Raw genomic sequence first — 26,814 nt, 5'->3', positions numbered from 1 at the left:
AGCTTAGATTAATGTAGCAGATTACCCTAAGTACATCTTTTCCCCTTAAACCACCACCTACTTCTCCACTTACATTCCACTGTACAGATGAAAAAACTAACACTTAAGACAGTGGCTCTCAACGAAAAACAATTTTTCATTCCAAGCGATGTCTGGAGATATTTTGGGGTCCCAAGCATGGTGGATTATAGATGCCATCTAATAATGTACATGAGAGCCTTCATAACAAAGTATTATCACACCCAAAATGTGTGGTAATTCTTTGTTATTACACATAGATATCAGCACCTCAGTGGTGCTGAGGTTTCCAGTTGAAGAAGTACACCAGTTACAGCTAGTCTTGTGTCCAAACCAGGTCTAAAAACCAGACTTGAATTAAGGTTTGGCTAGTAATTCTTTCACTCACCACTCTAGGTTTTCTCTTGAAAACCTTTCCTTCTCTAACTCTGTAAGTGACTCCACTATAGTTACTAGATCAGTGTTTAAGGGTGTGCTTTATCAAGAGAGGTACTAAAGAGAAGCATCGCTGAGCTGTGTTTTTTACAACTGAGATACAGGAGCAGCTTGTAACAAATGGATCACTGCATTTCTGGGAAGTGGAATCAGTCAGCTTCAGGTGGAAAAATGTCATTCTGATAAAACATTTCTGAAGTCTTTTTCGAGTCTTGCAGCTTCAGTTTGCCTCCATGAGAGTGCCATGACAGTATTTCTTGTCACCTGACACAACCAAGTGTCGAGAAATAGAAGTAAATGGCTGGACTTCTGTAAACCAGCTAAATCCAGATAGATGTGCTATGGTTTACAATTGGCCCTGAGTGGCTGAATAATAGCAAAGGAAGATGAATTCTTACTGCCACATTTTCTAGAAACCCCAGGTCTTTGTATGGGCCCACCATAGAATCAGGGAAGAGAAAATCGTATGGTTCCCCAAATTAAGAAAATATGGCTCAGAGTCCAGTGAAAGTCTTAGTGTAGAAATAAAATACCCACCTATTCTCCTACTGCATCCTGTAATCACTGAGGAAGAACGGGACTTTCAAAACCCAAACATCAAGAAACATCAGTGCTACTGTAGAATTTATGGTCTTTGGAATATCTTCCTCGATGTGAAAACAGATTTGCATTCAGAGCCTCACTTACATGATGGATATAGGGGAAGTAGGGACCTGTTGGTCACACCATGAAATTGTGGAATGGCACGTCTTTCGTTTAAAGCTTAAAAAAATGAATTTTGGAAAATTACAAGGCAGTGCAACCTCAAATACAGAGTAATAAAATAATGGATTTTCGTTAAGTCAGGAGGAAATAAAACTGAAAACAGAAATTGCTTCTAATATATGAATCCATTGTGGGACATTTAGGATGTTTAGTTGGTATGTTTCAGGCTATAACCCTAATTATCTAGTTAAATTTCCAACAGTTGGTTGTGTTCTTTTAATAGCTATAGGCTCAACATCTTAATTCTCCTCTAATTTTACTGTCAAAATAAAAAGTAACAATAAGGAGGGATCATACATTCTGTTGTGAGTCCTTTTCATCCCCCAATTCCTAGGTCTGATATTTTAGGTATATTCGAAGGATCACATATGATGAGAAATGGCATCCTTTGTTAGCTCTGCCTGGCTGGTACGTGATGAGGCCAGATTCCTAGCTTGGCGCTAACTGATAATTCCTCAGGGGCATTCAGGTTACTGTCTGGTCTAGACATTGTCCAACTATGGTCCACGTACCCAAAGTCACTTTATAGTCATCATAAAGTGTTTTACCATCCTTGGGGGCTTGTTTTCATCACAAGGAGAAGTGATGTGCCTTTCCCCCTCCTACCTCCTAGGTCCCTGCTTCCTTCACTTTTCAAGTAACTTCTCCCCCCTCACCCTGCCTGTGTCCACTGCTCCCTTGTGTCCTTATGGGCTTAACCCTACTGGTCTAAGTTGTACCCTCTCATCAGAAGCACCATACTTGATGGTGTTCACTTCACACTTCAGATTCCTGGGGAAAACCTTGTGGTCCACCTGGGGCAACTGCTCTGAGCTTTAGCTCTACGGAAAGTAGTCTGTTTATCTGATGTAGACACCCAGACAGATGCAGGTTAGATGAGTTTCATTTTCCCAGAGAATATTTACATTAGGAAAACAGGGCCCGAAGGAAGATGGATGAAACAGAGGTGAAAGTTGTGGGCACGCTTTTGACTGGAGCTGGAGGGTTCTTGGAAGGACACTTCCCAGGTCCCCAGGGCCCTGTCCTTCATCCCTGACCTGAAGAGCCAGGGTCAGCAGCTTGGCATTCCACTCCTGAAAGGTTGTCTGCCTCTGGTCTGGGCAATGGCATTTTTCTCCCACCTGTTTTCCCACAAAGCCTTATCTAAGCTCAGATTTCTTTATTTCAAGCCTGCAACAGCTGGTCAACTAGGGAACAGTAGGAAGCAAGAAAATTTTGCAGTCATTTCACTGTAGTTTTTCAGAAGGAATAAGAGTTCCTGATGAGTTACTATCAACTGATACCTTTACAGCAAAACATAGTTCTTGTTTCAGACCACTTGATCTTACCCCTTAAACCCCAGATCAGTTGTTCTTTGTCATGAAAAGTCCAAGTAAATATTCTAGAATAATAATAAATTACCTTTATATATAGAATGAGTCAAAGCACTTTTATACCGTATTTAGGCCTGAATAATTTTTTTTTATTTCTTTCTAAATAAAAAAAAAAGTTTAGGCTATTACAGCTCTTCAGCATTTCCAGCAAACTCCACATTTCCTCTCAACTGAATAACTTACAAATATCTTTTCACCCCTTTTTTCCCACCCTTCTTACTTCCATATCATCTTTCTTCTAGGTGACCTTTTACCCTGCAATACCTTCTTGTATCAAAATCTTTATGCCAAAAGTCATCCTGCATCTTTATTTTTTTGGATTCCTGCCTTTCTTTTTTTTTTTTTTTTTTGCAGTACGCGGGCCTCTCACTGCTGTGGCCTCTCCCGTTGCGGAGCACAGGCTCCGGACGCGCAGGCTCAGCGGCCATGGCTCACGGGCCCAGGCGCTCCACGGCATGTGGAATCTTCCCAGACTGGGGCACGAACCCGTGTCCCCTGCATCAGCAGGCAGACTCTCAACCACTGCGCCACCAGGGAAGCCCCTGCCTTTCTTTTCAATGAGACTCTTAGTTGTCACTTTTCCCTTTTTGTAACCATCTGGCCCCAGAACAATACCTTGTTTTTATTTCCAAACTTGGCCTTGATTCTACCTTCTTTGATCTTCTTTACCTTTTCTTAGAATGTGCCTTTTCATTTTAGGAAAAGTCCTCTTTAGAGAAAAATCCCCTTCCCACTAGTGACTGAGCATCTGGAATTGAGAACTTTCTTGGGGATGTAGCTTTCTGATCCCTTCTTACCCACTAAGATGCAAAAGCACCAAATGGCATTGGCTCCCAGCTGTGAAATGATTCTGTGTTGAACACGTTTAGCTCTTCTTCCATCTAGCTGTAAATAATGCTCTTTTTCAGACTCTTTGGCCTCTGCTATTTGATGAGGCCATGAGTAAAAAGTTCTGTATGAACAGAATGATAAACTCCGCTAGCCTGAGCCATACATAATGAATACATGGAAAAATTGGAAGCAGATCTCTTTTGACCAGCATCATCCTGTGTCCTAAGTTAAGCTGCAATTCTCCCGTGTGATAACAATGCCCAGAGTCTGCTTCCCTCATCAGTCCTTCGATGTGTGTCTCTAGCTCTCTCGCCAGTCTGTTCCCTGCTTGTTCAGGCCCATTTATTCCTACGACAGTTTCATTATTTAATTGACTCTGGCTCCAGTTTCTCTAGCCTGATCATCATCCTTTTTACTGTCCTCTCCTTTATTTCTACTCTGGCCACTGTGATGTCTGCTATGTGTCCAGAACTGTGCTGAGTCTGCCTTTGCCTGACCCTTCCTAAGCAGCCCTTCTCATTTCCTACATTACTTAAATTTTTTTTCTCCACTCACTGTTTGAGGCCAGGGATAGAGCCGTACTGATAAATAATATGATTATATAGTCATTAGATTCATCTCACACTTCAAAGTTAAATATGCCTTGAAAAGGATCCATGACCTGTCCAATCCATCCATTTTCTTAACCCTAGCTTCCTTTAAAAAAGCAAAAGAAAAAAAGATGTTTCATTTCATCAGCTTTTTCTGTGCCTTAATGATGAAACCCCATGTCCTATGGATTATTTTGTGAACAGTCTTGATTTGACCAGAAATGATGAAGTCTTGCATGAATCATTCAGTACCACTAAACCTCAATTTTCTCATTTATTTTAAAAAATGCACAGGATAAACTGTACTGTCAAGCCCAGTCCAACTGAAATGTCTGGAAACATTTTATGGTTGGAGCTGTCACAATTATTTTTCTTCTGTCTCTTAAAATGCTTATCATTAAAATCAATTGCTTTACCTATTTCCCATAGGCCACTAAAAACTGTGACCAAAATTTGCTTTTATTAATAAGAATCAGTGCTAGCTGGCCACCAAACCTTTCCTTCCTCTATCACTTAGCTGCATTTGTCAATGTCGGAGGAGTGATGACTGCCCTTGAATTTTGTGTTTCTTCCTATTTTCTCTGCAATCCTGGCATTCTCACTCCTTGACTGTAAGGCTGTTATCTTTTCTGGATTCTGAAGAAAAAAATTCTGTTTAAAAAAAAGGTCCTAAATTACCAATGGCATTTTTTACAGAACTAGAACAAAAAACCTTAAAATCTGTATGGAGACACAAAAGACCCCAAATAGCCAAAGCAGTCTTGAGGGAAAAAAACGGAGCTGGAGGAATCAGACTCCCTGACATCAGTCTATACTACAAAGCTACAGTAATCAAGAGAGTATGGTACTGGCACAAAAACAGAAACATAGATCCATGGAACAAGATAGAAAGCCCAGAGATAAACCCATGCACCTTTGGTCAACTAATCTATGACAAAGGAGGCAAGGATATTCAATGGAGAAAAGACAGTCTCTTCAGTAAGTGGTGCTGGGAAAACTGGACAGCTACATGTAAAAGAATGGAATTAGAACACTCCCTAACACCATACACAAAAATAAACTCAAAATGGATTAGAGACCTAAATGTAAGACCAGACACTATAAAACTCTTAGAGGAAAACATAGGAAGAACACTGTTTGACATAAGTCACAGCAAAATTTTTTTTGATCCACCTCCTAGAGTAATGGAAATAAAAACAAAAATAAACAAATGGGACCTAATGAAACTTCAAAGCTTTTGTACTACCAAGGAAACCATAAAGAAGACGAAAAGACAACCCTCAGAACGGGAGAAAATATTTGCAAACGAATCTACGGACAAAGGATTAATCTCCAAAATATATAAACAGCTCATGCAGCTCAATATTAAAAAAACAAACAACCCAATCCAAAACTGGGCAGAGGACCTAAACAGACATTTCTCCAAAGAAGACATACAGATGGCCAAGAAGCACGTGAAAAGCTGCTCAACATCACTAGTTATTAGAGAAATGCAAATCAAAACTACAATGAGGTATCACCTCACACCAGTTAGAATGGGCATCATCAGAAAATCTACAAACAACAAATGCTGGAGAGGGTGTGGAGAAAAGAGAACCCTCTTCCACTGTTGGTGGGAATGTAAATTGATACACCCACTATGGAGAACAGTATGGAAGTTCCTTAAGAAACTAAAAATAGAACTACCATATGACCCAGCAATCTCACTATTGGGCATATACCCAGAGAAAACCATAATTCAAAAAGACACATGCACCCCAATGTTCATTGCTGCACTATTTACAATAGCCAGGTCACGGAAGCAACCTAAATGTCCATCGACAGACGAATGAATAAAGAAGATGTGGTACATATATACAATGGAATATTACTCAGCCATAAAAAGGAACGATATTGGGTCATTTGTTGAGACGAGGATGGATCTAGAGACTGTCATACAGAGTGAAGTAAGTCAGAAAGAGGAAAACAAATATCATATATTAATGCATATATGTGGAATCTAGAAAAATGGTACAGATGAACCGGTTTGCAGGGCAGAAATTGAGACACAGATGTAGAGAACAAACGTATGGACACCAAGGGGGGAAAGCTGCAGGGGGAGGGGTGGTGGTGGGATGAATTGGGCAATTGGGATTGACATGTATACACTGATGTGTATTAAATTGATGACTAATAAGAATCTGCTGTATAAAAAAATAAATAAAATTAAAAAAAAATTTTTTTAAAGGTCCTTAATAACAGTTTCTACTTTGGGAGTATCTTCATCCATCCATTTTGGGTCTTTAATTTACAGACTACCTCCCACCTTGAACAGTAAAATATAGCTATAAAGAAACTCATTCATGCTTGTGTTAACCATTTCCTTCATCATCACTTTGATCTGGTCCAGACAGACCATGTTTTTCCTTTGACATATGCTATTTTCCGTGGATTTTTTATACTCTGGCTTTTCCCACCTCCTGCACCATTCATTCCCTGCTTGCAAAGGAAGAAGATAGAACCTCACTCTGTGAATCCTTTACTCTTGAGAAAATGCACCTTTGATAACCATTTGGAAATGGGGACCATACTTCCTGACTCTTGATCAACCATACAAATGCCTTCTGAGTCTAGGGTTTGCCCAACGATTATCCTCAAGGGACCAGAAAAGGCACTATCCATTGCTTTGTGTCTAAGGTCCTCATAATTAAATCCAGTTGGCATGGATTTGTGGGAATTTACTTAGTTTCCAAGGGGTCTTTTGAACTCTCTCTCTTTTTTTTTTACCTTTTAGTTTTTCATTTTGTTTCAGACAGTTGGACGAGAGGCATCTACATTCTAGCACATCTTCTTAACAGTCACTAAGCAAGTGAAAAACAGCTTACTTATAAAAAGGCAAGGGGAAAAGGTCATGATTGTCTAAGAGGGAACTGGAATTCCCGAATAAATTATCTCACAAAAATATCAAACTTGCTTTTCCACTTTTCTGTTAAAAATGAAAAAAAAATTCACATTAAAGAAAAAAGATCTTAAGCTGTTATATAGCAAAATAATCATTTTTACATCCTAAATCCTTCAAATAAATATTTTAAACAAATTTAAGTTTTCCAAAAAATAGGTCAAGTATTTACCCTACATTTGTTTGGCCCACTAAAAGACCATTTATGAAGCTGACATGAAACTGGACTGCAGCTCAGACCCTAGGAAGAACAACATGCATGTCACTGAGGCTGGATATGCACCTGTGCATATTTCAAACATGGGACATGGCTAACACTGCTGTGCAGACTACTTCCATAAGTAGTTTTACCCTGTAAAAACCCTCTAACCTATCGTGAATTGAACTGCAAGGAAAGAACAAAAGAAAACACCTTGCCTGTTGTAGACATTTGCTCAGTAATTTTTAAAAATGCAAAAATTATCATGCTTTTGGGACTTAAAGATTACTGAACATGAGATAAAATTCAATACTGCTTACAAATCCCTGAATATGAAGAGCGTATTCAACACTCCTGTGGAGAACACATAAGAGAGTGTATATTACGGCATACATGGTGGCATATTCTACCTGGTCTGTTCTTGCCCATTCATTCTAAAGTCTTGGATGGCCTTGGATCTTTAAAAGATAAAGATTTAATCAAAAAATGTTATGTTACATTTTTGTGTTCTTACAGCCAACTTTAAAAAGAAGTACAGTGGAAAGGTACATAGGGCTGTCTGTATCACCTCATACTTTTAAAAGCCAATTTGATTTTTATTGTGATGTGATATTCCAATTAACACTATGCTAAAAATAAAATGGACTGCATTACTGTTTTGTCCACAATATTCACGCCTCTTATTGCTAAGATATTGGAAAATAAATCCAGTAAATAATTTGTTTCCAATGACTTAACTGAGAGATGAATCTAACCATTTTTTAAACCAATGACAACTGAACTGGGCTGAGGAAAGCTATGTGAAACCCCTGCAAACCCAAAGCCAATCATCTGAAAATCTAGAATACCAACACTTTCCACCCAGGATAGAAAAACGAGCATCCAAAGTAAAGAGAACCACAAGACTGATCGAGCAACCAATCAAACACCACTTCTCTGTTATTTGAGCTAATAGTTACTCGAAGCTTGATGTTTCCGCCTTCGTTATTATTGCTGGATCCTAGAGTCACAGCTTCAATGTCAAATGTGACAGTGGACCCAGAAGTAACTGCGGGCAACTGATTAGTCATTTCTTTTCCATTTACAAAAACTGCACCATTTGTACTAATGCAAACTGCTTGATCCCGCTGCAGGGAGTCATATCCATTCTGTTTTTCTGCACACACTCCTATACTGTCTCTTCTGTCTGGCTGTCCCACAGTTTCAACTCTGAATGTTAATGTCTGCCCACAGAAGTAAGTGGGAGCGCTGGAGTAGAGAACACCGGACGATTCAGCATCATTCCGAAGCGCTATGTTTCTTCGACTGCTCAGACTGTACCCCTCAAAGCCAGCTGTCCACTCATGAGGCACCAGCGTGGAATGACCTATCTGGGGGACACTCCAAGGACTCCACTCCTGTCGGCCATCTCCTCGGGCGCAGACTCTGAACTGATAATCAACATTGGGGTCTACGTGCAATACTATGAATTCAGTTTCAGAGCCTACATACACGTCCTCAAAATGACTGGAAGTACATTTACGGAACTGGAGCCTGTAATCTTGGGTGGTAAAGTCGTCATCCACCTTACACCATCGTACGATGATGCCTCCGGGTTTCTCTATCAATTCTTCTATCTGTACTGGTGGGCGAGATGCTACTGTTCCATGCTTGAAAATATGGTCTTTCACTATGTTAAGAATTGAGTCATCCAACTGAGCAGATAAGCAAGGCACATCAACCAGTAAAGTCACCTCTGGTAAGCTGTCCAACTGGATGTGTGAGGCCTTTTTGGTAAAGCTCCACAGTTTTTCATTCTGTTCTCCTACACCACCCAGAATGGCGATCTCACCTTCTTGGACTAAGTCCGCTGCAGTGTTAACTCCGTGCTCTATCAGCTTCTGGCAGTCATCTAAGTGGTTTAATGGTCTCCTGTTCAATGGTGTCCACCTCTTGCAAAAGGGTCACCAATCGCTCATCCAGGAGCTTCCCAAGGGTTCCTTTCAAATCATTAAAATGCTGTTTGAGGACACCTCTCGTCTGGGATGCACTCTCTTTGATCTGCCTCCGCGCCTCCCGCAGCCCCTGCAGCCTCTGGCCTAGCTCCCGCCGGTAGCTCTGCGCCACTTCCACGCTCTCGCGGGCCTCCTGCAGCAGCAGCTCGGGCTCCAGCTCCATCATCCCCTCGTCCGGCCGCGCAGCCGGCGGCTGCGGGTGCGGTTCCCGACTGTCCCGGGTGCCGCCGAGCGGCCCCGAGCGGCCACGCGCAGGCGGAAGCACCTGAACTCTCTTTTGTTTAAAAGTGTCCTTAAAAAAATTTTTTTTGGTAAAATACACATAAAATCTACCATCTTAACCATGAAGTGTATAATCCGGTGGCATTAAATACATTCACAATGTTGTCCTGTAACAATCACCACCAACCATCTCCAAAACTTCATCCTCCCAAACAGAAGCTCTGTACCCATTAAACAATAACTCCCCATCCCCTTCCCCCAGCCCAGGTAGTGTCTATCCTATTTTCTGTCTCCGTAAATTTGACTCCTCTATACATACCTCATGGTAGAATCATATAATACTTGTCCTTTTGTGTCTGGGCTGTTTCACCTATAATGTCTCTAAGGATCATCCACATTGTGATGATCCTTTATTTTTAAGGATAAATAATATTCCATTGCATATATATATATATATATATATATATATATATATAAAATTTCATTTATTCATCCATCTTTTGATGGACCTTGGGCTGTTTCCACCTTTTGTGAATGATGCTGCTATGAACATGGGTGTACAAATGTCTGCTAAAGTCTCTGCTTTCAATTCTGTTGCGCATATACCTCAGAGTGGATTCCTGAATCATAGGGTAGTTCTGTGCTTAACTCTTTGAGGACCTGCCAGACATTTCCATAGCTGCTGCACCATCTTACATTCCCACCAGCAAAGCATGAAATTTCGAATGTGTCCACATCCTCTCCAACACGTGTTATTTTCTGTTTGATTTTTACTTTATTTGAATTTTTTTTTTTTGATAATAGTGATCCTAATAGATGTGGGGGGAAAAGGACGCTTTTTTTTCTATTCTTATCCCTTAGCTCAAAATCTTTGCTTCTGGCCCTTTCCTTCTTCTTGTCATTCTTCTTGGGGCTTTTAATTTTTTTTTTAAATACATAGACTTGTTTCTCATTTTCCTTGCCCTTTCCTGACCGTTTCCCCCCTCTCCGTCCCTCAGATGAAATCAGCTTCCCCCTTTTCTTTCCACAACAAGAACCAACTCATCCTCTGTTTTCTTCCACGGCTTCCTCTGCCTTCTTCCCAACATTCCACATCCCAGAGACCCTCCTGATCATCTATCCTGAAAGCACATGGCGGCTTCATCTGGATGGATCCTGATTCCCCCAGCTTGTCTGGCTTTTCCATTCTGGTCTCTGGAAGGCCACCAACCTGTACCTCCTTCTCATCACAGTAGCATGTGGCCAGGGCACACACTCAGCCACACGCACACAGCCTTCCCCGAAGCCACGTTCAAATTCACCTTGATTTGAAGTGTTGCAAGGCTCTTGGTTTATTCCCCAGCTCCCCTTCCTCATTCTCATCATTTGCTCCTGGTTGGCAGCTGTAACTTACAGGAAAGGCTGATGGAGCCATGCAAGAGACAAGGACAACCCAGTACAATGGAGACCATCCTCTCAGCTCCAATTGAAAGGAATGATGACAATGTATTTTAATTTTAACTGGTAGTCCCAGATCACCTCACATCCTTCTTAAGCCCGTCTGAGCTTATTTTCTAACTAAGTCTTTAATCCTGAGGGTCTGTGTAAATTATTAGTTAAGAGCATGGATATTTGATTTGAATTCTAGATTTATTACTTTCTAAATGTATTAATTTATGAAGACCCTGGGAAACATACTTAAGCTCTCTGCGCCCCAGTTTTCTAACCTGTAAAGAAAGGACGATAATAATAGCACTTAAAACACTGGCTTGACATGAGGGTTGAATTGTTATGTGAAGCACTGATATCAATGCCTGGCGCACAGCAAACAGGATGTAAGTTTCAGCCTTTCTGTTTGCTACTGTTTAGGAGTATTACAGACCCCCTCTCTTGCTTTTAGGAAATGACTGTTTGCATGAACACGTTTACATACAGGTGCATCCCTATCTTCCTATGCATTTCCAGGTCTCTTTGGACAGAGATTATGCAATTTGGGATAATCGCACTCCATTTTAAGGTTATTTTACCCTGAAATCAGAAGACTGCTCAAACACACTGGAAGTTTCCAAATCCCAGAGATGGAAGGAGCGGGCAGTAGCGTAAACCCACTGATGGAGTCTGTGTTTGTGACCCCTCAGTCACCTCCCCCGCCTCTATTTTGCAGAAACAAGTCATGGGCAGGAGGGAGACCACTTGCCCCCTGTAAGTCATCCTACAGAGAGCAAACCCGTGGGGTTACCTGGTGGAGTGACCTGTGGGTCTCCCCAGGGCAGGGCTGGAGCAGCCCCATAGCCTCATGGCCCACTCTCTTGTGACTTTACAGAAATCCTTAGGGCTCCTAGAGTCTCACTTTGCTCCTCAGGAAGGAGAACAGATGGCTTTGAAGGTTCCCACCAGCTCTAAACAAGGATACATGCACGTTTTGTCAAACTTGAAAACATGATCGCTTGGCTAAGCCTGATGATGACACATTTTAATTGTGGCCACTTTAAAGTTTGCCCAAGACTTTTGACACCAAAGGCTAACTTTTTTTTTTGGAGTCAGAGCCCCTGAAGGTGAATATTTTCATGTTCATCACCAAGTATCCCTCATAGCCCCTAAGTTCAATGGTTCTTCTTCAGTAATACCTTTGCAACTACATGGCAGAGTATTTTCTTTATTTTAAGAATTATTATCACCAGCCCAGTGACCCAGCAGATTTCGTACTAGTCTATGCCACACCCCACTTCTGCAATCATCTGGTATGGAGACAACGTAAATTCACATTTTCTGCTTTTATTAGAAGAGGAGGAAAGATGATGGTTCGGAAGTTTAAAATATATTGATTTTTCAAGTGATAACTTTAGGGAAAAAAGCCTAATGAGAGATGACTCACATACTGGCAAGGGTGTTGTTCAACCTCTTCGACTATAAACTAGGTTAATAAAACTGGGATGCTGTGTTTATCAGACTGAGGTCATGGAATTAATTCACGATTACAGTTGCAAAACCTCAATATGACAAAAATGCTCCTTAGCAGCACTTCTATAAAATGAAGATATTTACCATGAAATAGGACTTACATGCTATGAAATAAAACTTTACAAGTCTCCCACCCTTATAGACTAGGACTATTAGCATTTTATATATCTATCAAATTGGTTAAACAGTTTTAGCTTCCCTGACTTTCTGAAATTAAAAGTTGGAATTTTTCAAGGGTACATCTGGGTTTCCTATGGATTTCTGCAAACATATTAAGGTTCATAAAAAACAAGCAAATTCATAGTTTCCCTTCATGGTTTGGTTCCGTTAAGCCAATTGTACATGTTTGTTTATTTTCTTCCCCCTGGAAAGCAAAGGCAACTGAAAGGAGACCATTGGTGGTCGTGGATGCTGATTTGATGCAATTTATTTTCTCATGTTTGTTGAAGTAGAAATAAGATTTACATATATGCTGTATTAAGGGGGTACTCTATTTGAAGTTCCAAGTTGTTTGGTCGTATTTGATGACAATTAACTTAAAAAAATAAGCCTTTCAAAGCTCCTTTAAAGTATTTTTCTCTGACAATTATCAAAAAGGTAGCTTTTATGTGCTTTAAGTCTTTGAATTTCTTTTTTAGTACTGCAAATTTTACCCCATCTGAGACAACTGATCTCTGAGGATATATAATTTCTTCTTCTGTTTTCAGTCCATAATTCTTTTTTTTTTTTACATCTTTATTGGAGTATAATTGCTCTACAGTGGTGTTAGTTTCTGCTTTATAACAAAGTGAATCAGTTATACATATACATATGTTCCCATATCTCTTCCCTCTTGCGTCTCCCTCCCTCCCACCCTCCCTATCCTACCCCTCTAGGTGGTCACAAAGCACCCAGCTGATCTCCCTGTGCTATGCGGCTGCTTCCCACTATCTATTTTACCTTTGGTAGTATATATATGCCCATGCCACTCTCTCGCTTTGTCACAGCTTACCCTTCCCCCTCTCCATATCCTCAAGTCCATTCTCTAGTAGGTCTGTGTCTTTATTCCTGTCTTACCCCTAAGTTCTTCATGACATTTTTTTTTCGCGAATTCTGTCAAACATTTAGAGAAGAGCTAACACCTATCCTTCTCAAACTCTTCCAAAGTATAGCAGAGGGAGGAACACTCCCAAACTCATTCTACGAGGCCACCATCACCCTGATACCAAAACCAGACAAGGATGTCACAAAGAAAGAAAACTACAGGCCAATATCACTGATGAACACAGATGCAAAAATCCTCAACAAAATACTAGCAAACAGAATCCAACAGCACATTAAAAGGATCATACATCATGATCAAGTGGGGTTTATCCTAGGAATGCAAGGATTCTTCAATATACGCAAATCAATCAACGTGATACACCATATTAACAACTTGAAGGAGAAAAACCATATGATCATCTCAATAGATGCAGAGAAAGCTTTCGACAAAATTCAACACCCATTTGTGATAAAAACCCTGCAGTCCATCATTCTTGATCAGTTCTTACAAAAGCTGCTAAGGTCTTTTATTCAAAATGGTTCTCTGAGAATTTTCTTAATTCTTTAACTTTTCTACTCTAGTAATTTAAACTAGACACTGTTTAATGTATTAATTACATTTAATGTATTAAGACTCGCTGTGACAAAATTACAAAAAGGAAAGTTAGAGGCAATAGTAACAAATAAAATTTAAGCTTAAGGGAATTCCCTGGCGGTTCCCTGCTTCCACTACAGGGGGTGTGGGTTCGATCCCTGGTCAGGGAACTAAGATCCCGCATGCCCTGGGGTGAGGCCAAAAATAAAAAAATTTGAAGCTTAAAATTGGAAAATCCCATTTTAAATGTATTTATTAAATTGTACCACTGCACCAGGTTTTCTATCTCTTTCTATGTAACATAAAATATGTACGTTTTCTGTGATAAAGGTTTAAAGAGTTTAAAACATCTGTCTTCACGTATTTTGTTGGACACTTTCTGTTCCATGTTATTTCTGTTTTAAAAAAAAATTTTGTGTTTGTGTTTTATATTGTATGTAATAAATGGCACCCATTTCATACGATACAGGGTCTGTTGCTGTCATTCACTGGTGCTTCTTTATAGGACATTCCTTATTATTTTACACGGAGATTCAAGTAAAGTAATTCTGATTGGGGGCCAGTAGCTGGTGAAACTCTTCTCTGAATCTCCAGCCTCACCACCGCGGACCATCCCTCAGGCTATAATGGTATTTGACCCAAACCTCCTAGGATGGATGGGATTGTTGCTGGTGGTGTGAAGGCATGAGAAAACACGGTGCCACCACAGAGAAGCGTCTCAGGACACATAAGTTAATGAACTGATTTACTGTTTCAGGTCCCTATGGATGGGTCAACTGAGATAGGATGGCACCACTGTGGCACAAGATGGTCTTAGCCCGCCTCCCCCGCCTCACCCACTCCCGCCTGTACCCACAGAAGATGCTATTCTTTCATCTTAGCGCTCTGACGTACTGAATCCCGGTTCCCCTGAGAATCCTCCCCAGCCACATGCTTTGGGAACCTCCGACCAAGTGACTGAAGCCCCTGCATGTGATAACCCTATTTGCCATCCCTGATCTAGAATTCAGGGAATGAACTCTAGGAATAAAATGGAAAAGTGAGGCTTGGAAGGGAAGATGGACGAGATCCCCAGGGTCTCAGATGATAACTTACTCTTTTATAGTATGTTCAACTTAATCACATTTCAGCTTCCCAGACCTACAGCTGAAATACAGGTGCCCAGAAGATATCTGGGTTCCCAAAGATCGCAGAGTCAGATGACAGTGTTTTCAATTTGCTTCACTTTCCTTTGTTAATAGGGGTATTAATGACATCAGATCTGTAGAATTGTTTTAAAGGTTCAATAAAGTTGCGTGCCTCAGGTTCTGAGAGCAGGGCTTGGCCAGTGACAGGTACTCGGTAAATGTGAGCTGCCGCTGCTGTTAACATCACTCAAGACCAAGCACTCCCCTCCTGGTGAGGTCTGGGAGGCGCCTCTTGTGTGGGCTGGGAGGGACTCCAGCCCTGCTCTAGGGACAAGCCATGTGAAGGAAGTGGCAAACCTGCTTCCCTCTAAGTTTACCACGTCACATCAGAGTGGATACATCCGCAGGGTCTACAGCACTGTGTGAACCGTAATAAACTTCCCCAAGGCAACCCGATCCCGGCCTCTCACTGTGCTTCCCGTTAACTTTTACTTCACCTCCGAAAGACCTTCACAGGAAATGTGGTTTTAAAGTGTTGGAGGAATTTGTCAGCAGGGAGCTCTTCAGTTACAGAACTCAGGTGAAGTAACCAGGGCAGGAAGTACATCTGTTCCACAGCACCGGGCTGCCCCGGTGGGTGCGCACCTCTCCAACTCAGGGGAACTCTGCACACCCGCATCCCGTATAACCGCCATCTGCCCCAATAAATTCCGCACCTACTGCTAGTTAAAACCAGCGGTATCCCGGGATGGAATGCTTGATTCATTAGCCACTGATGAGGCTAGGAATCCAAAGACCTGTCTTCTCTTTCCTGCTTCATTACATTCAAGAGCAATTAAGAAAAGCTATGTTGTCATCACACGCTTGGCAGTAAACGCCGTGACAGTGAGTGAAGCTGTAGCCTTGAAGCAAAAAAGGGTCAGACGTACCATCACATTTTCAGGATGAAGCTAATGAAGGTCAGTGTCACAGGCTTTTTTGCCTATCTGTGTCTCTCTTTTACTGTCTAAAAATAAAGAAGAATGGATGGACACACTGACCTCCTTTCAACAGAGCCATGGAAGTCGGACCCAGATGGCCCTCAGGGACCTTCTTCTTGCACAATGGATCATGCTTTATAGCTGAGATTCTTAAAGGAAAGTTGCTCTTCAACCTGACGTATGGCTCAGGGGCCAGGAGTCTGCCAACAGGCATGAGAGCCCTCCCAGATTTATGAAGTGTTCTGAGATTTCAACTTCCATTCCAGACCTGGTGGGTACATAAATTCCTTCTCCCTGTGCCTTTGGGTGATGCACTGTAGCATTCTGAAGGGCTGTAATAGGGAAGGTGGGATGACATTAAAGAATTCGGCAAATCACAGGGTCTTTTCTTGCCTGTGCTCCAAGCAAAAAACATTTGAAAAGGAATGAAAAAAGAAATACCTCAATGAAATCAGTGATTCCAATGATTGCCACTGAAAAACGTTCTGCCTCAATCCTAATTATATCCACAACCCACACGACCTTTTTCATGAAAAATAGAAGATACATTAAATTTTAAAGCTTTCTAACAACTTAGGGTTTGAAAGACAGCCATGCAATTTGATCCTTTCCCAACCCCCTGGACCGAAATCCACGAATTCAATATGATTGGCCAGAGGCATAAACAAATGCACAGCACTGTCAATTAAATGTTAAATGCCATGCAGAAAGTCTCAGTTAATTTTCAATTTCATTTAATCGTGGAATTCAACAAGATCTTTGGAGTTAACCATGGTAGCTTCCTGAAGACCTAGACAAAGCCCCCAAGTGGTCACCCTCGTCCTTCTCTCTAGTGGTCACATCCTGATTTCCTTGACCTTCTAAGGGAACAGAGGAGAAGACCCCTTCGACCCCTCTTATTCTATTAACTATTGGACGTAAAGAGAAATCCTAGATGGACTGACTCTCCATGAGAAAACAAGGGTTCTTGACTTTATTCTTGTGACTTCAAACTCTATCCATTGGCACATTAATGAAATTTTATTTTCCTTGTAAGGAGTGGAAAGAAGAGAGCCTAGCACTTCTAGAAGTTGTTGGATGCCAGTAACAATTCCATACTTGATTCAGTCCTGGCTTTGACTTCCGGATGTCAATTCAGACCTGGCTTTGTGGACTCTGTAATTTGCCTAATACCACTGGAATGACTTTCAAACTCATCTCACCTTCCCCACCTTCTCCGTTTCCTAGCACACTATGCCCCCAGCCACGATCTCTTCAGCCCACCGGCTACTGAAGCTGCCTGTTCTGCTCTTGTTCCTGTGACTTAACCTGGGAACCCAGTACAGAGAGCATGAGGCATTCATGTTCAAGAACTGGGGCTTCAGATGTGGGGGGAAGGAATGAATACCACTGTGTTGTGTAGCATAACTGGGCTCAGCTCAAGGGCTGGAATGAGACACTCTTCCCGATGTGGCTGCAAACCACCTGTGATGTGAGGGCAGGCGGGTTTAATCCAACTCATAGAGCCAGAGTGTAGAACAAAGAAAGCCCTAACTCTGGCAAGTGGAAGGGTGAAAGTGTGCAGGGATTTAATGCATGCCAAACTCACTGTGATGGGGGAATGACGAGGGTCAGGTGAGAGAAAGCAAAGAACCAAAGGAGGTAAGACCCCATGAAAAAAGCGTCACCCGAAGGGGCTTGGGAAGAGATGAGGGCATCAAGATTGTGAGACATGAGCTGATTTGGTCAGTTAGGCTCTAGTCCTGAACTCCTGGTTTATTTCAGAAGGATGTTCTCCCCAGCTGGACATCGTTCAAACAATCCCCGAAGTTGCTGGTGGATGGAATGACTAATCCACAATCCATGGGCGGGATTGAGCACATCCTGCCCAAATGAGTAAATCAGGAAGTTGCATTTTTTCTCCATCTGTCTACACAACTGTAAATTCTTCAGAAATTCTATCCGTGGGGCAGGGGTGGGAGCGAGAAGAGGACCCTTAAGCTCATTGTTACTGCTCCCTTCCCATTTTGTATCCACACACACGCACGTCTGCCTCCCGCCCTCTTGTAAATTAACTATGCACATCTATGGATTTGGTTTTTAAAAAAATATTTAGGAGATTATGTGAAGAATAGGGATTAGTTACTGATTCCTTCAAAATACTAACTTTGGACCAAGGGGAAATTCAGGAAGAAGATACTCCTATTCTCATTCTCCCTATTACTGGAGAACAATGTTCTTTTTGTTTGTTTGTTTGTTTGTTTGCTGTACGCGGGCCTCTCACTGCCGTGGCCTCTCCCGTTGTGGAGCACAGGCTCCGGACGCGCAGGCTCAGCGGCCATGGCTCACGGGCTCAGCCGCTCCGCGGCATGTGGGATCTTCCCGGTCCGGGGCATGAACCCATGTCCCCTGCATCGGCAGGCAGACTCTCAACCACTGCGCCACCAGGGAAGCCCCAGAGAACAATGTTTTTTAAAAAACCAAACCAAAACAAAACATTTTTCCCATTTTATCAATATGTAACTGACATATAACTCTATTAGTTTAAGGTATGTAACACAATGATTTGATAAATGTATATAATGCGAAATGATTGCCACAATAAGTCTAGCTAACATCCATCACCTCGAATTGTTACACATTTTTTTCTTGTGATGAGAACTTTTAAGATCTACTCTTAGCAACTTTCATATATACGATACAGTATTGTTAGCCAGAGTCACCATGCCATACATTACATCCCCAGGACTTATTTATCTTGAAACTGGGAGAACAGCAGGCATTTTTGAAGAAAGCTGGACTGAGATGGTAGATCTATAGGAGAGAGAGCAAATTCTGAATGAGGAAGAAGGAAAGTGTAGATCAAGTGAACTCCTCTCATGAGTTGTATATGTGCACTGGTTTAAAAAAGAGGTGGGGGAGGGTAGATAATCTTAGAATAAAATCAGCCTCAGAAGAGAACATGTGTTGGGCTGGTGAGCAGCAGTGGAGTCTGGGGCCCAGATCTCACTCTCCTAACTCGACACCAGCACAAAATGAAGCATTCTTTAAAGTTTTGTTGCAAAACCTGTTATCGATGTTGGTGGTGACCTAAAAGTGTTTAAAAAAAAAAAAGATCTGGCTGCTTTAAAAGGAAATGTGTTCTCCCAGGAAAGAGGTAAAGACGGGGAGTTCTTTATGCTCCCGTTACAGGACACCTGGCGGGCGGCTGCGCTCCCCTCCCATCTCCCCCGGACCCCTGGGGGCTCGGCCTGGCGTGGGGAGGGAAGGTAGGGCGAGCAGGGAGGTCTGGAGCAATTCAGGAGACCTCGCGCGAGCATAGAGGCTCCAGAAAGCCCTCCAGGGGTGACTTTGATAGAAAACATCTAAAAACCCTTATTGTCCACAGCCTAAAAGGGGCTTCATTAAGACAATTTCTCTTCTAAGCAGCAGGGAAGGCACCGCTACAGCTCGATTCCAGAGGCACAAACATGTCCCGCTCCGTTATGGATGTTCAAGGGGTGAGCAAACTTCCATCTGATAGCGATGAAAGTCAACAGTCAAGAGAAGTTGATAGGAATCCTGGGCTAATATTTACTGCTTGCTTATCATGGGTTAGGTATTATTCTAAGTCCATGTGCGGGTTCACTTAGTGTTGTCAGTAACCTCCACGTTCGTTTATGGAAGAGGAAACTGAGGCCTGGGGTAGCTAAGGGCTAGTTGAAGCTTTCGAAGGAGGCAAGCGATGGAGGGCATGACACACTAGACAGTCTGGCTCCAGAGCCTCTGACCCCACTGCTCCGACACCTCTGCCTTCTGACAGGTCCATCATCGCAGAGGGCTTTGTACTTGAGCGTTTCAAAGTGAAATGAGTCATTGTTGGGAAAGCATTTCTAAGCCATTCCTATAGACGCGGTGTTGGATGGTTTTACATCACTTTTGGCAGCCACCCCGTGATGAATCTATTCCATTTCTTTCATAAGAAAAATTTTCATGAGGAAAAACAGAAAGAAAAATTTAATGAGTGAATCCTACTATCTCCTCCTTCTTTAGGGATTCATCCGGCTTCACATGGTCGTAGGGACCATCTTTCCCCGTGGCAGATACCCAGGCCCTGGCAGGCTGTCCGGGCAGAGCTAATTTACCTCCAGAGCTACTGTTATACGGCTCCCGTATCCTTTTCATCGATGCCAGATGTCACATTTGTTGTCACCTTTTAATGAGTATGGCATCCTGATCAGGAGAAGTTTCAATGTCAGATTGTTTCTGTATGGATCAGCGAAAAGGATCCCGTTTCCCTTATGTTCCTGGCTTCACCCTATCACCACAGTCGTCTTCCAGAAACTCCCTCCCGGTCAAAATATTTCATTAATTCACTATTTGTCTTGCCATAGTCTGTCTGGATTTTATTTTCTGTGATTCCTTCCTTCATTTCCTGCTCCCCAGTTTACAGTCCATGCCTGCCTGACTCTGATACACTGGCTCATGCTTTCTGGAATGTTCTCCTGTTGTCCTTCCCTCCTAATTTCTCCACAGGTCTTCATAGTGTGACCCTTTCAAGGCCCAGTTGCAGCACTGTGTCTTTAATAATCCCTTCTCCAACCACTCTACGACCTAAGCTACCCCACCCTTCTCCAAGCCCTTCGTGACACCTGACAACTTCTTTGTTTTTCTTTGTATACTAGCTATTTATACACAAAACTTATATTCCTAGATTGCAGTTTCCTTAGGCGCAGGACTGGTTTCACTCCGGGATAGAAATCGAGGCAGACCCGGGCACTGTGATGAGGACACAAGGGAAGGTGAGCCAGGGTCCAGCTATTATGGCACCAGACAGGCCCCTCATTTCACTGGAAGAACAGCTTCTCCCCCTCCACAGAGAAAGACTGAGGGCGAAGGACTCACCTTGTCTGTGTTTACATTTATGTTTTTCCCGATCGGACCATTTTGCCACCACGCTGTACAAGTGCCCCTACAGGAGGTGTTCATCCGAGATCACCCTAGACACCCCACACACAGTTGCTTTGAACCAAGCACTAATCCTTAAATGAATCAGTGGTGGTCAGGGAAGTCCAGTTGGCTTTGTGAAAGTTTACTTTAGCCGCAGCAGCTTATAGAGAAAATTCCTAGCGAGGGTCATTTTTCTTCAAAGGTGTTAGATTCCTTCTCTTGCCCAGCACAATAGAATCTGCTTTCCATCAAGGCTGCATGAACAAGTCCTGGTTCCCAGTTTTGCATTTCTCGATATTGTGGCCAAACATAAGCAGGATGTCGAGGATCAAAACACGAGGGTTTGGCCAGTCCCCACTGCCTGTTCAACATCTTGAATGGCTAATGAATGACTCTTCTGACCTGTTTAGTCTTAGGCTGGAGCTTAAAGTACATTATGTCTGCTAGCTTGGGCTACAGCCAGTCATTCCTGCCCCCTCCATAGCTCGGATCAAGGGCTCTTTTATCGTCTGGGCTGGCTTGAAGAATACAGGTCAATCAGAAGTTCCTGGGCCTGTACCCATCACACAGCTTTGTATAACCAACCAACAGGCCCACGCACCAGTGGTGTGCTGGAACTGACCCCTACTGGCTCACTAGAGCCAACAGCTTGCATCTCTTCCCAGCTGCATGGACACCACATTCAGTGATGTCATGCTGGTACCTTGAACTCAACCATGGTGAGAGTATTTATACTGTGGATATTGGGAAACACTACAAATATGGTCTTTTTCCCTTCCTTCCTTCATTCCTTTCTCTTTCTCTTTCTCTCTCTCTCTTTCTTTCCTTTCTTTTTTTCCTAAGGGAGCTGGTTTACCAAATGCCACTGAAGCAAGCCCATCACTATTCCTAATGACAAATATAAGACAGAATACCTGCCCACAGGGACATTATCCCATTTCTCCCAACACAGAAAACATATCCTGTCTCTTTGAGGCCAAGTCCATATGAGGACGCTGAGGCACACAACTGACTGCCCCGAGGGAAGGAGCCCTAAATGGAGCCCCAGAATCATCTAGACTGGCATCCTTAGCTCCACCCAGGTCTGGCCTTAAGGTACCAATTTTTTCTGCCCCAAAGAGTCAGATGAACCTAAGCCAGATGGGGGGGTGGGTGAAAGTCAAATGGACTGATTAACTTTTTTGAAAGGATAAATGAAGTCAATAAATGTTTAGAATAGAAAGAGCTGCTTCCACTCCAGCCTCTAGTACATTTCCACATCATGCTGGCCCTAATGGGGAGTGACAGCTGATGAAAGCTGCTATTCATGGTCATCTGAAACAGCTTTTCCTCCCAGATGAAATTCGGTGTTGCGTGAGTCTAAACACGCAGACCGAAGGCTGGGCGAATGTATTCCCCAGGTCCCCAAGGGCTGGCAGAGGCCACTCTGTTTGCGAAGGGGGCTTCCTGACCGGGCATCAGGCAGGCCCAGTGTAAACAATAGGGGTCTTTGTGCCCCCCTATGCTCAGGCCCGAGAGAGTGGTCCTGGCCCTAGACTCTACCCATCTCAGGCCCTCCTCTTTGTTTATAATCAGCAGCAGGCACTCGGGGTGACTTTAAGTTTGGTGACTAGTATTTTCTACCACCATATGGAACAAAGCCCGGATTTATCCTCACTGCCTTCCAGGTGAACTGTGTCCCTGCAGGGAGCAATGTCGGGGTGGGCAACACGATGCTTCAATTCTGAGATGGCTATTCTGCCTTCTTGTCTGGAAAAACCAAGAGCACATGCACGTCTAGCAGAAGGACTTTTTGTACGGAGTTCAGGGATGCTGGGTTATCCCAGCAAACTGTAGGACTGATCTGTACAAGCCTAAGGCAAGCAAAGACCCCTTGGAACAAGAAGCCATAGCTTCTACTCCATGTCTTGCCATCTGACACTGACACGAAGTTACAAACATATGGTTTCCATCAAAACAGAGCTGGCAATACTCCATCAGCCTCAGGGAGCCAGGACTTAGAAACTAGGGCAGCTAGTAGCTTAGGAGCAAGAAGCTGGGCACTTGGAAGGTATCTGGGCATCTGGGCCAGGAGGTAAGTCCTTCTGGAAGAACCAATACACAAACTCCACGAGGGTGAGCATTGGGCAGAGTGACAAGATCAAGAGTCTAGGGTTGGGAGAAATCTTATTTAGTCCCATGACTTCTGCCTCTATCCTGAGTCACCTATCAAGATGGTTCCCCTTCTTTCTTGCTCTGAGGTTAGACTACCAGAAAGTTGGCTGCAGGGGCCCAGCAAAGAGAGATGAAGCATATTGCGCATCATGCTGGCAAAATCAGGCCCTCAAGCTAAGTAAACCAAAGCAAAACATCAATGTTTCTCTCTTTGTGTTTCCTGACTCCTGCCCCAACCCCGAGATCCCCGGGGAATGAATACCAATCTCAGGCCACAAACTCGCCTTTTCAAGACATTACCTTATTATCTCTAGCTAATCCTATTTTCTCTTTTAAGATCCTATGCCACTGGGTGGGACAATTTTTTCTATTCCTTTCTATCCCCAGGAACCTAAAACGATGTATAAAAACTCAAGAAACAAGTCATTGAATGTGTGAATTTTGGGATTCTCCCAATTCCTGTAGCATTTTGTACTTCAGTTTCTTGCCAAGTGCCAAGGCAAGTGTGTGTGCATGTGTGTGTGTGTGTGTGTGTGTGTGTGTGTGTGTTTTGGAGGAGTGTCTGTCCCTCCGTTGCTGCTGGTCAGAGCTGGCATTCACTGGCTTATCTTTCCTTGGTCCCATCATTTCTCCAGTTACCTGACCATTCAGCCTGTTGCTCCATCCTTCTTGCCCCAGACAAAAGGCCTCTCCATACACACCTGTTTAGCCCCCCGACAGCCTTTTCTGTGTTTCTCTGGCAGAGGGGAGAGGGGTGCAAGGCAGACATTCAGCCATTCTCTGGTGCCATTCTTGAGACTAAAGACTCTGAGTCCTCGAGACACACCTCACGGCCATTTCTACGCTACAGCTCCAGCGTGCTGCTGAGCCTCAGAGAACAGGGTTTTTATCTACCCAGGCTCCACAGGGAAGAGACGCAGATGTCGCGGCCTTACTTCTCCAGCCTACCTGGAATTATTATCCTGCTGACCTGCCTGAGGACCAGGTGGGTAGAGAGTGGAGCAGCATCACTCCTAACCAACCTCTAACTTCCTTTCTCCCTTCTAATGATCCTCTCTCCTCCCAGCCTTTGAAATCTGCCCAATACATAGGCAGGATAACTCAGCTGTTTATCTACCTCTCATTTCAGAGAGAGATATGAAAACATCTGCTGGACCATGTATGCTCTTGAAACTCCTAATTTTGAGTTCCTTGGGACTTAAAATTCTTTTTCTTGTAGACCACTGTTCCTGCCAGGAGTTTCCAGAATCAATTTTGATCCAAAGCTGACTCAGTTCTTCTTCCTTTTGGCACAGCTGCTGACATATCCCTGTCCTGATACACCAAAGTGGAATGTTCTATCTGTCCTGGTGAGAGGAAGTCACACAGTAAAAGAGGAGAACCTTTGTCTAATATTTCAAAATCTCATCCTGCATTATCTGCTGCTTTTGATCAGATGGATGCAACAAGCTTCCTGAAGTTAACTGTCTGTCCTGAAGCTGCTACTCCTGTGACCCCAAGGGTCCCTCAGGTACATTCAGGGTAAGTGACATATATTAGCTATGTTGTGAGAATAAAGGAGACTGAAAAATTAGGATCCTGCCAAAAAGTTTGGACAAAAAGGAAACAGGCTCTTTATTTCCTGTCTCTCTGATGGGAGTGTCTTACAACAGCACATTTTACTGAGGAGCACTGGCAGGGTCTCCTGGCTGTCCGTCATCTTTGTATATTACGGTACTTAAAACCAACAGGGAGGGGGCTTAGATCCAAGAGATATTTTGCATTTTCCAAGGTGTGTGGATTTCAGGGTCCTGTCCCAGAGGTGGGGAAAGGAAATGCAGAGGTTTATGCCAGATTTCCTTTCTCTTAGAGCTTCGGAGTGGTTCAGCATAAATAACCAAGGTTTCACCCTGTATTTCAAACCCCTTACATGTCATCTATTACTGTTGCTGCCTTGCACTGTCAGGACATCTATCCTGTGCCTTGATGGCCAAGCAAAGGACTTAAGAGTCTCACCAAGGAGTTGCCCGAGTGTGTCAACAAGACTCTTTTGCCCTGATATTCCAGAGCAGATGGGATATGGCTCTCAAGACCTATGTAGGTGGGTGTGTGTGACTGAGTGTGAGTGTATGTGCTGGTTAGACCTCGATGGCAGGAACATCACTCTTTCCAATCCTCCCAGAATCTCCTCAACACTACTTGGCATTTTTCACTTCATCAACAGAAAGGCGGAATGCAAGTGATTTATTTGATCTAACAAGAATATGCAATAAATAAATATATATATATATATATATATATATATATATATATATATACATACATATATCAGAAAGTATAAAGTAAAATTTCAACCATTTGTATTGTATGAATTCATTTTTCAGAAAATTCCCTTAATGTACAATAGACATTATACACTAGGTAGCACAGATGAGAAAGCTGATGTCAAGGGAACGGAATTACTTATCCAAAATCTTCCACTAGTTAAAGGCAGCAGACTGACTTCCATGGAAATTCTTTTCCCACTTTATGAGTTTAATCAGATTTCTGGTAGCCGGAATAATGGGTGCTAATAAAATAAGGATTTTAATATGGCTTTTACGTGAGAGCCAAGAATGAATTTGAGTGGTGAGAGTTCTAATTTGGGTGCAAAGGTTAAGGCTGTAGAAAATGCCAGAAGGAAGCTTGAAGCCACTGGCTACCAGGAGGTGCCAGAGGGGTTATGTAAAGAGGAGTGTGGGTGGGGAAATAGCAGAGATAAATTTTTGTGGGTTTTTTATTCAACAGTTATTTCAACTATGTTAGTTATACCCCAGGCATTTGTGATGGGAATATAAAGATGAATAAAACATGACCAAGTAAAATTCAGATGTAGCAGCATATGCATGTTTCACCTATCTTTTACAAAGTTCAACTTGATTTTTACTGTTTTCTTTGCTTCACTAGAAGGTTTCATCTGTCTTATTGGGGGATGGGGCTTAAGAAGGAGGATCAAGTCCTGCCCTACAGAGAGCGGGGACTTGGAAAGCAAACCAGTTGTGTGTGTGTGTGTGTGTGTGTGTGTTAATGCTTTAGGTAGGATAAGATAGATGGAATATTTATCTATTTCTGATATGCCACTAAAAAAAGAAAAGAAGGCTATTGTATGGGCAGATGCAGATGTGTAGGCAGGAACCCAGAGGACAGGGGAAGAGTGGGTGAAGGTGAGGAAGAAACCTAGGGTGAGGGTGAGGCTTAGGGTGAGGGTGATGTTTAGTTTTAGGGTTAGGGTTAGGGTTAGGTCTCTATGAGCAGACCCTACAATGGAATTTTAAGTAGGAGAGATTTGCTGGGGCAAATGCTGTTTCTCTTTCTATAAAGGGGAGGTGAAGCAAAATTTATTGAGGATGATAGCCTTCAGATCTGAATGCAAGTGTGACATTTATGAAAGGAATTAGGAAGGGAAGGAAGAGCCTCAAACTGCAGTGCAGCCCTGAGAAGGTCCTCGGATGGGGAGTCCTAGAGCAGAGGCTGCTCATTACAGGGGCTCCACATTGGTAAGAAATGGCATTCTTTGAGCCCCCCTCCCGCCCCTGGCCACTATACTCCTTCCTCGGCCGGAAGCAGCCTGGGAAGAGGATGGCCTTGGCACACATGCCACAGTGGATCCAAGGTGTGGCAGCTGAAGGCCGTCAGTCCCCCGCTCTCCACTTAGCAGGCTCCCCCAAATCACCTGAGCCATGCAGCTCCATGGAGACCACACC

General features: G+C 42.9%; 1 protein-coding gene across 1 annotated transcript; it reads right to left on the bottom strand.

Moving 5' to 3' along the window:
* Nucleotides 1-7,624: 7,624 nt before the first annotated feature.
* LOC308607235 (cytokine receptor-like factor 3) lies at nucleotides 7,625-9,344 on the bottom strand. The gene is given in 2 exon segments (XM_081218949.1): nucleotides 7,625-9,044; nucleotides 9,046-9,344. Coding segments are annotated over 2 exon segments (1,320 nt in total). The 5' UTR covers nucleotides 9,310-9,344; the 3' UTR covers nucleotides 7,625-7,988.
* Between the last annotated feature and the right edge of the window lie 17,470 nt (nucleotides 9,345-26,814).

Source organism: Mesoplodon bidens, assembly GCF_964165515.1.
Source record: "Mesoplodon bidens genome assembly, chromosome: 19".
Taxonomy (NCBI): domain Eukaryota; kingdom Metazoa; phylum Chordata; class Mammalia; order Artiodactyla; family Ziphiidae; genus Mesoplodon; species Mesoplodon bidens.
The sequence above is the reverse complement of the archived record's forward strand: the minus strand, read 5'-3'. Positions and strand labels throughout refer to the sequence as shown.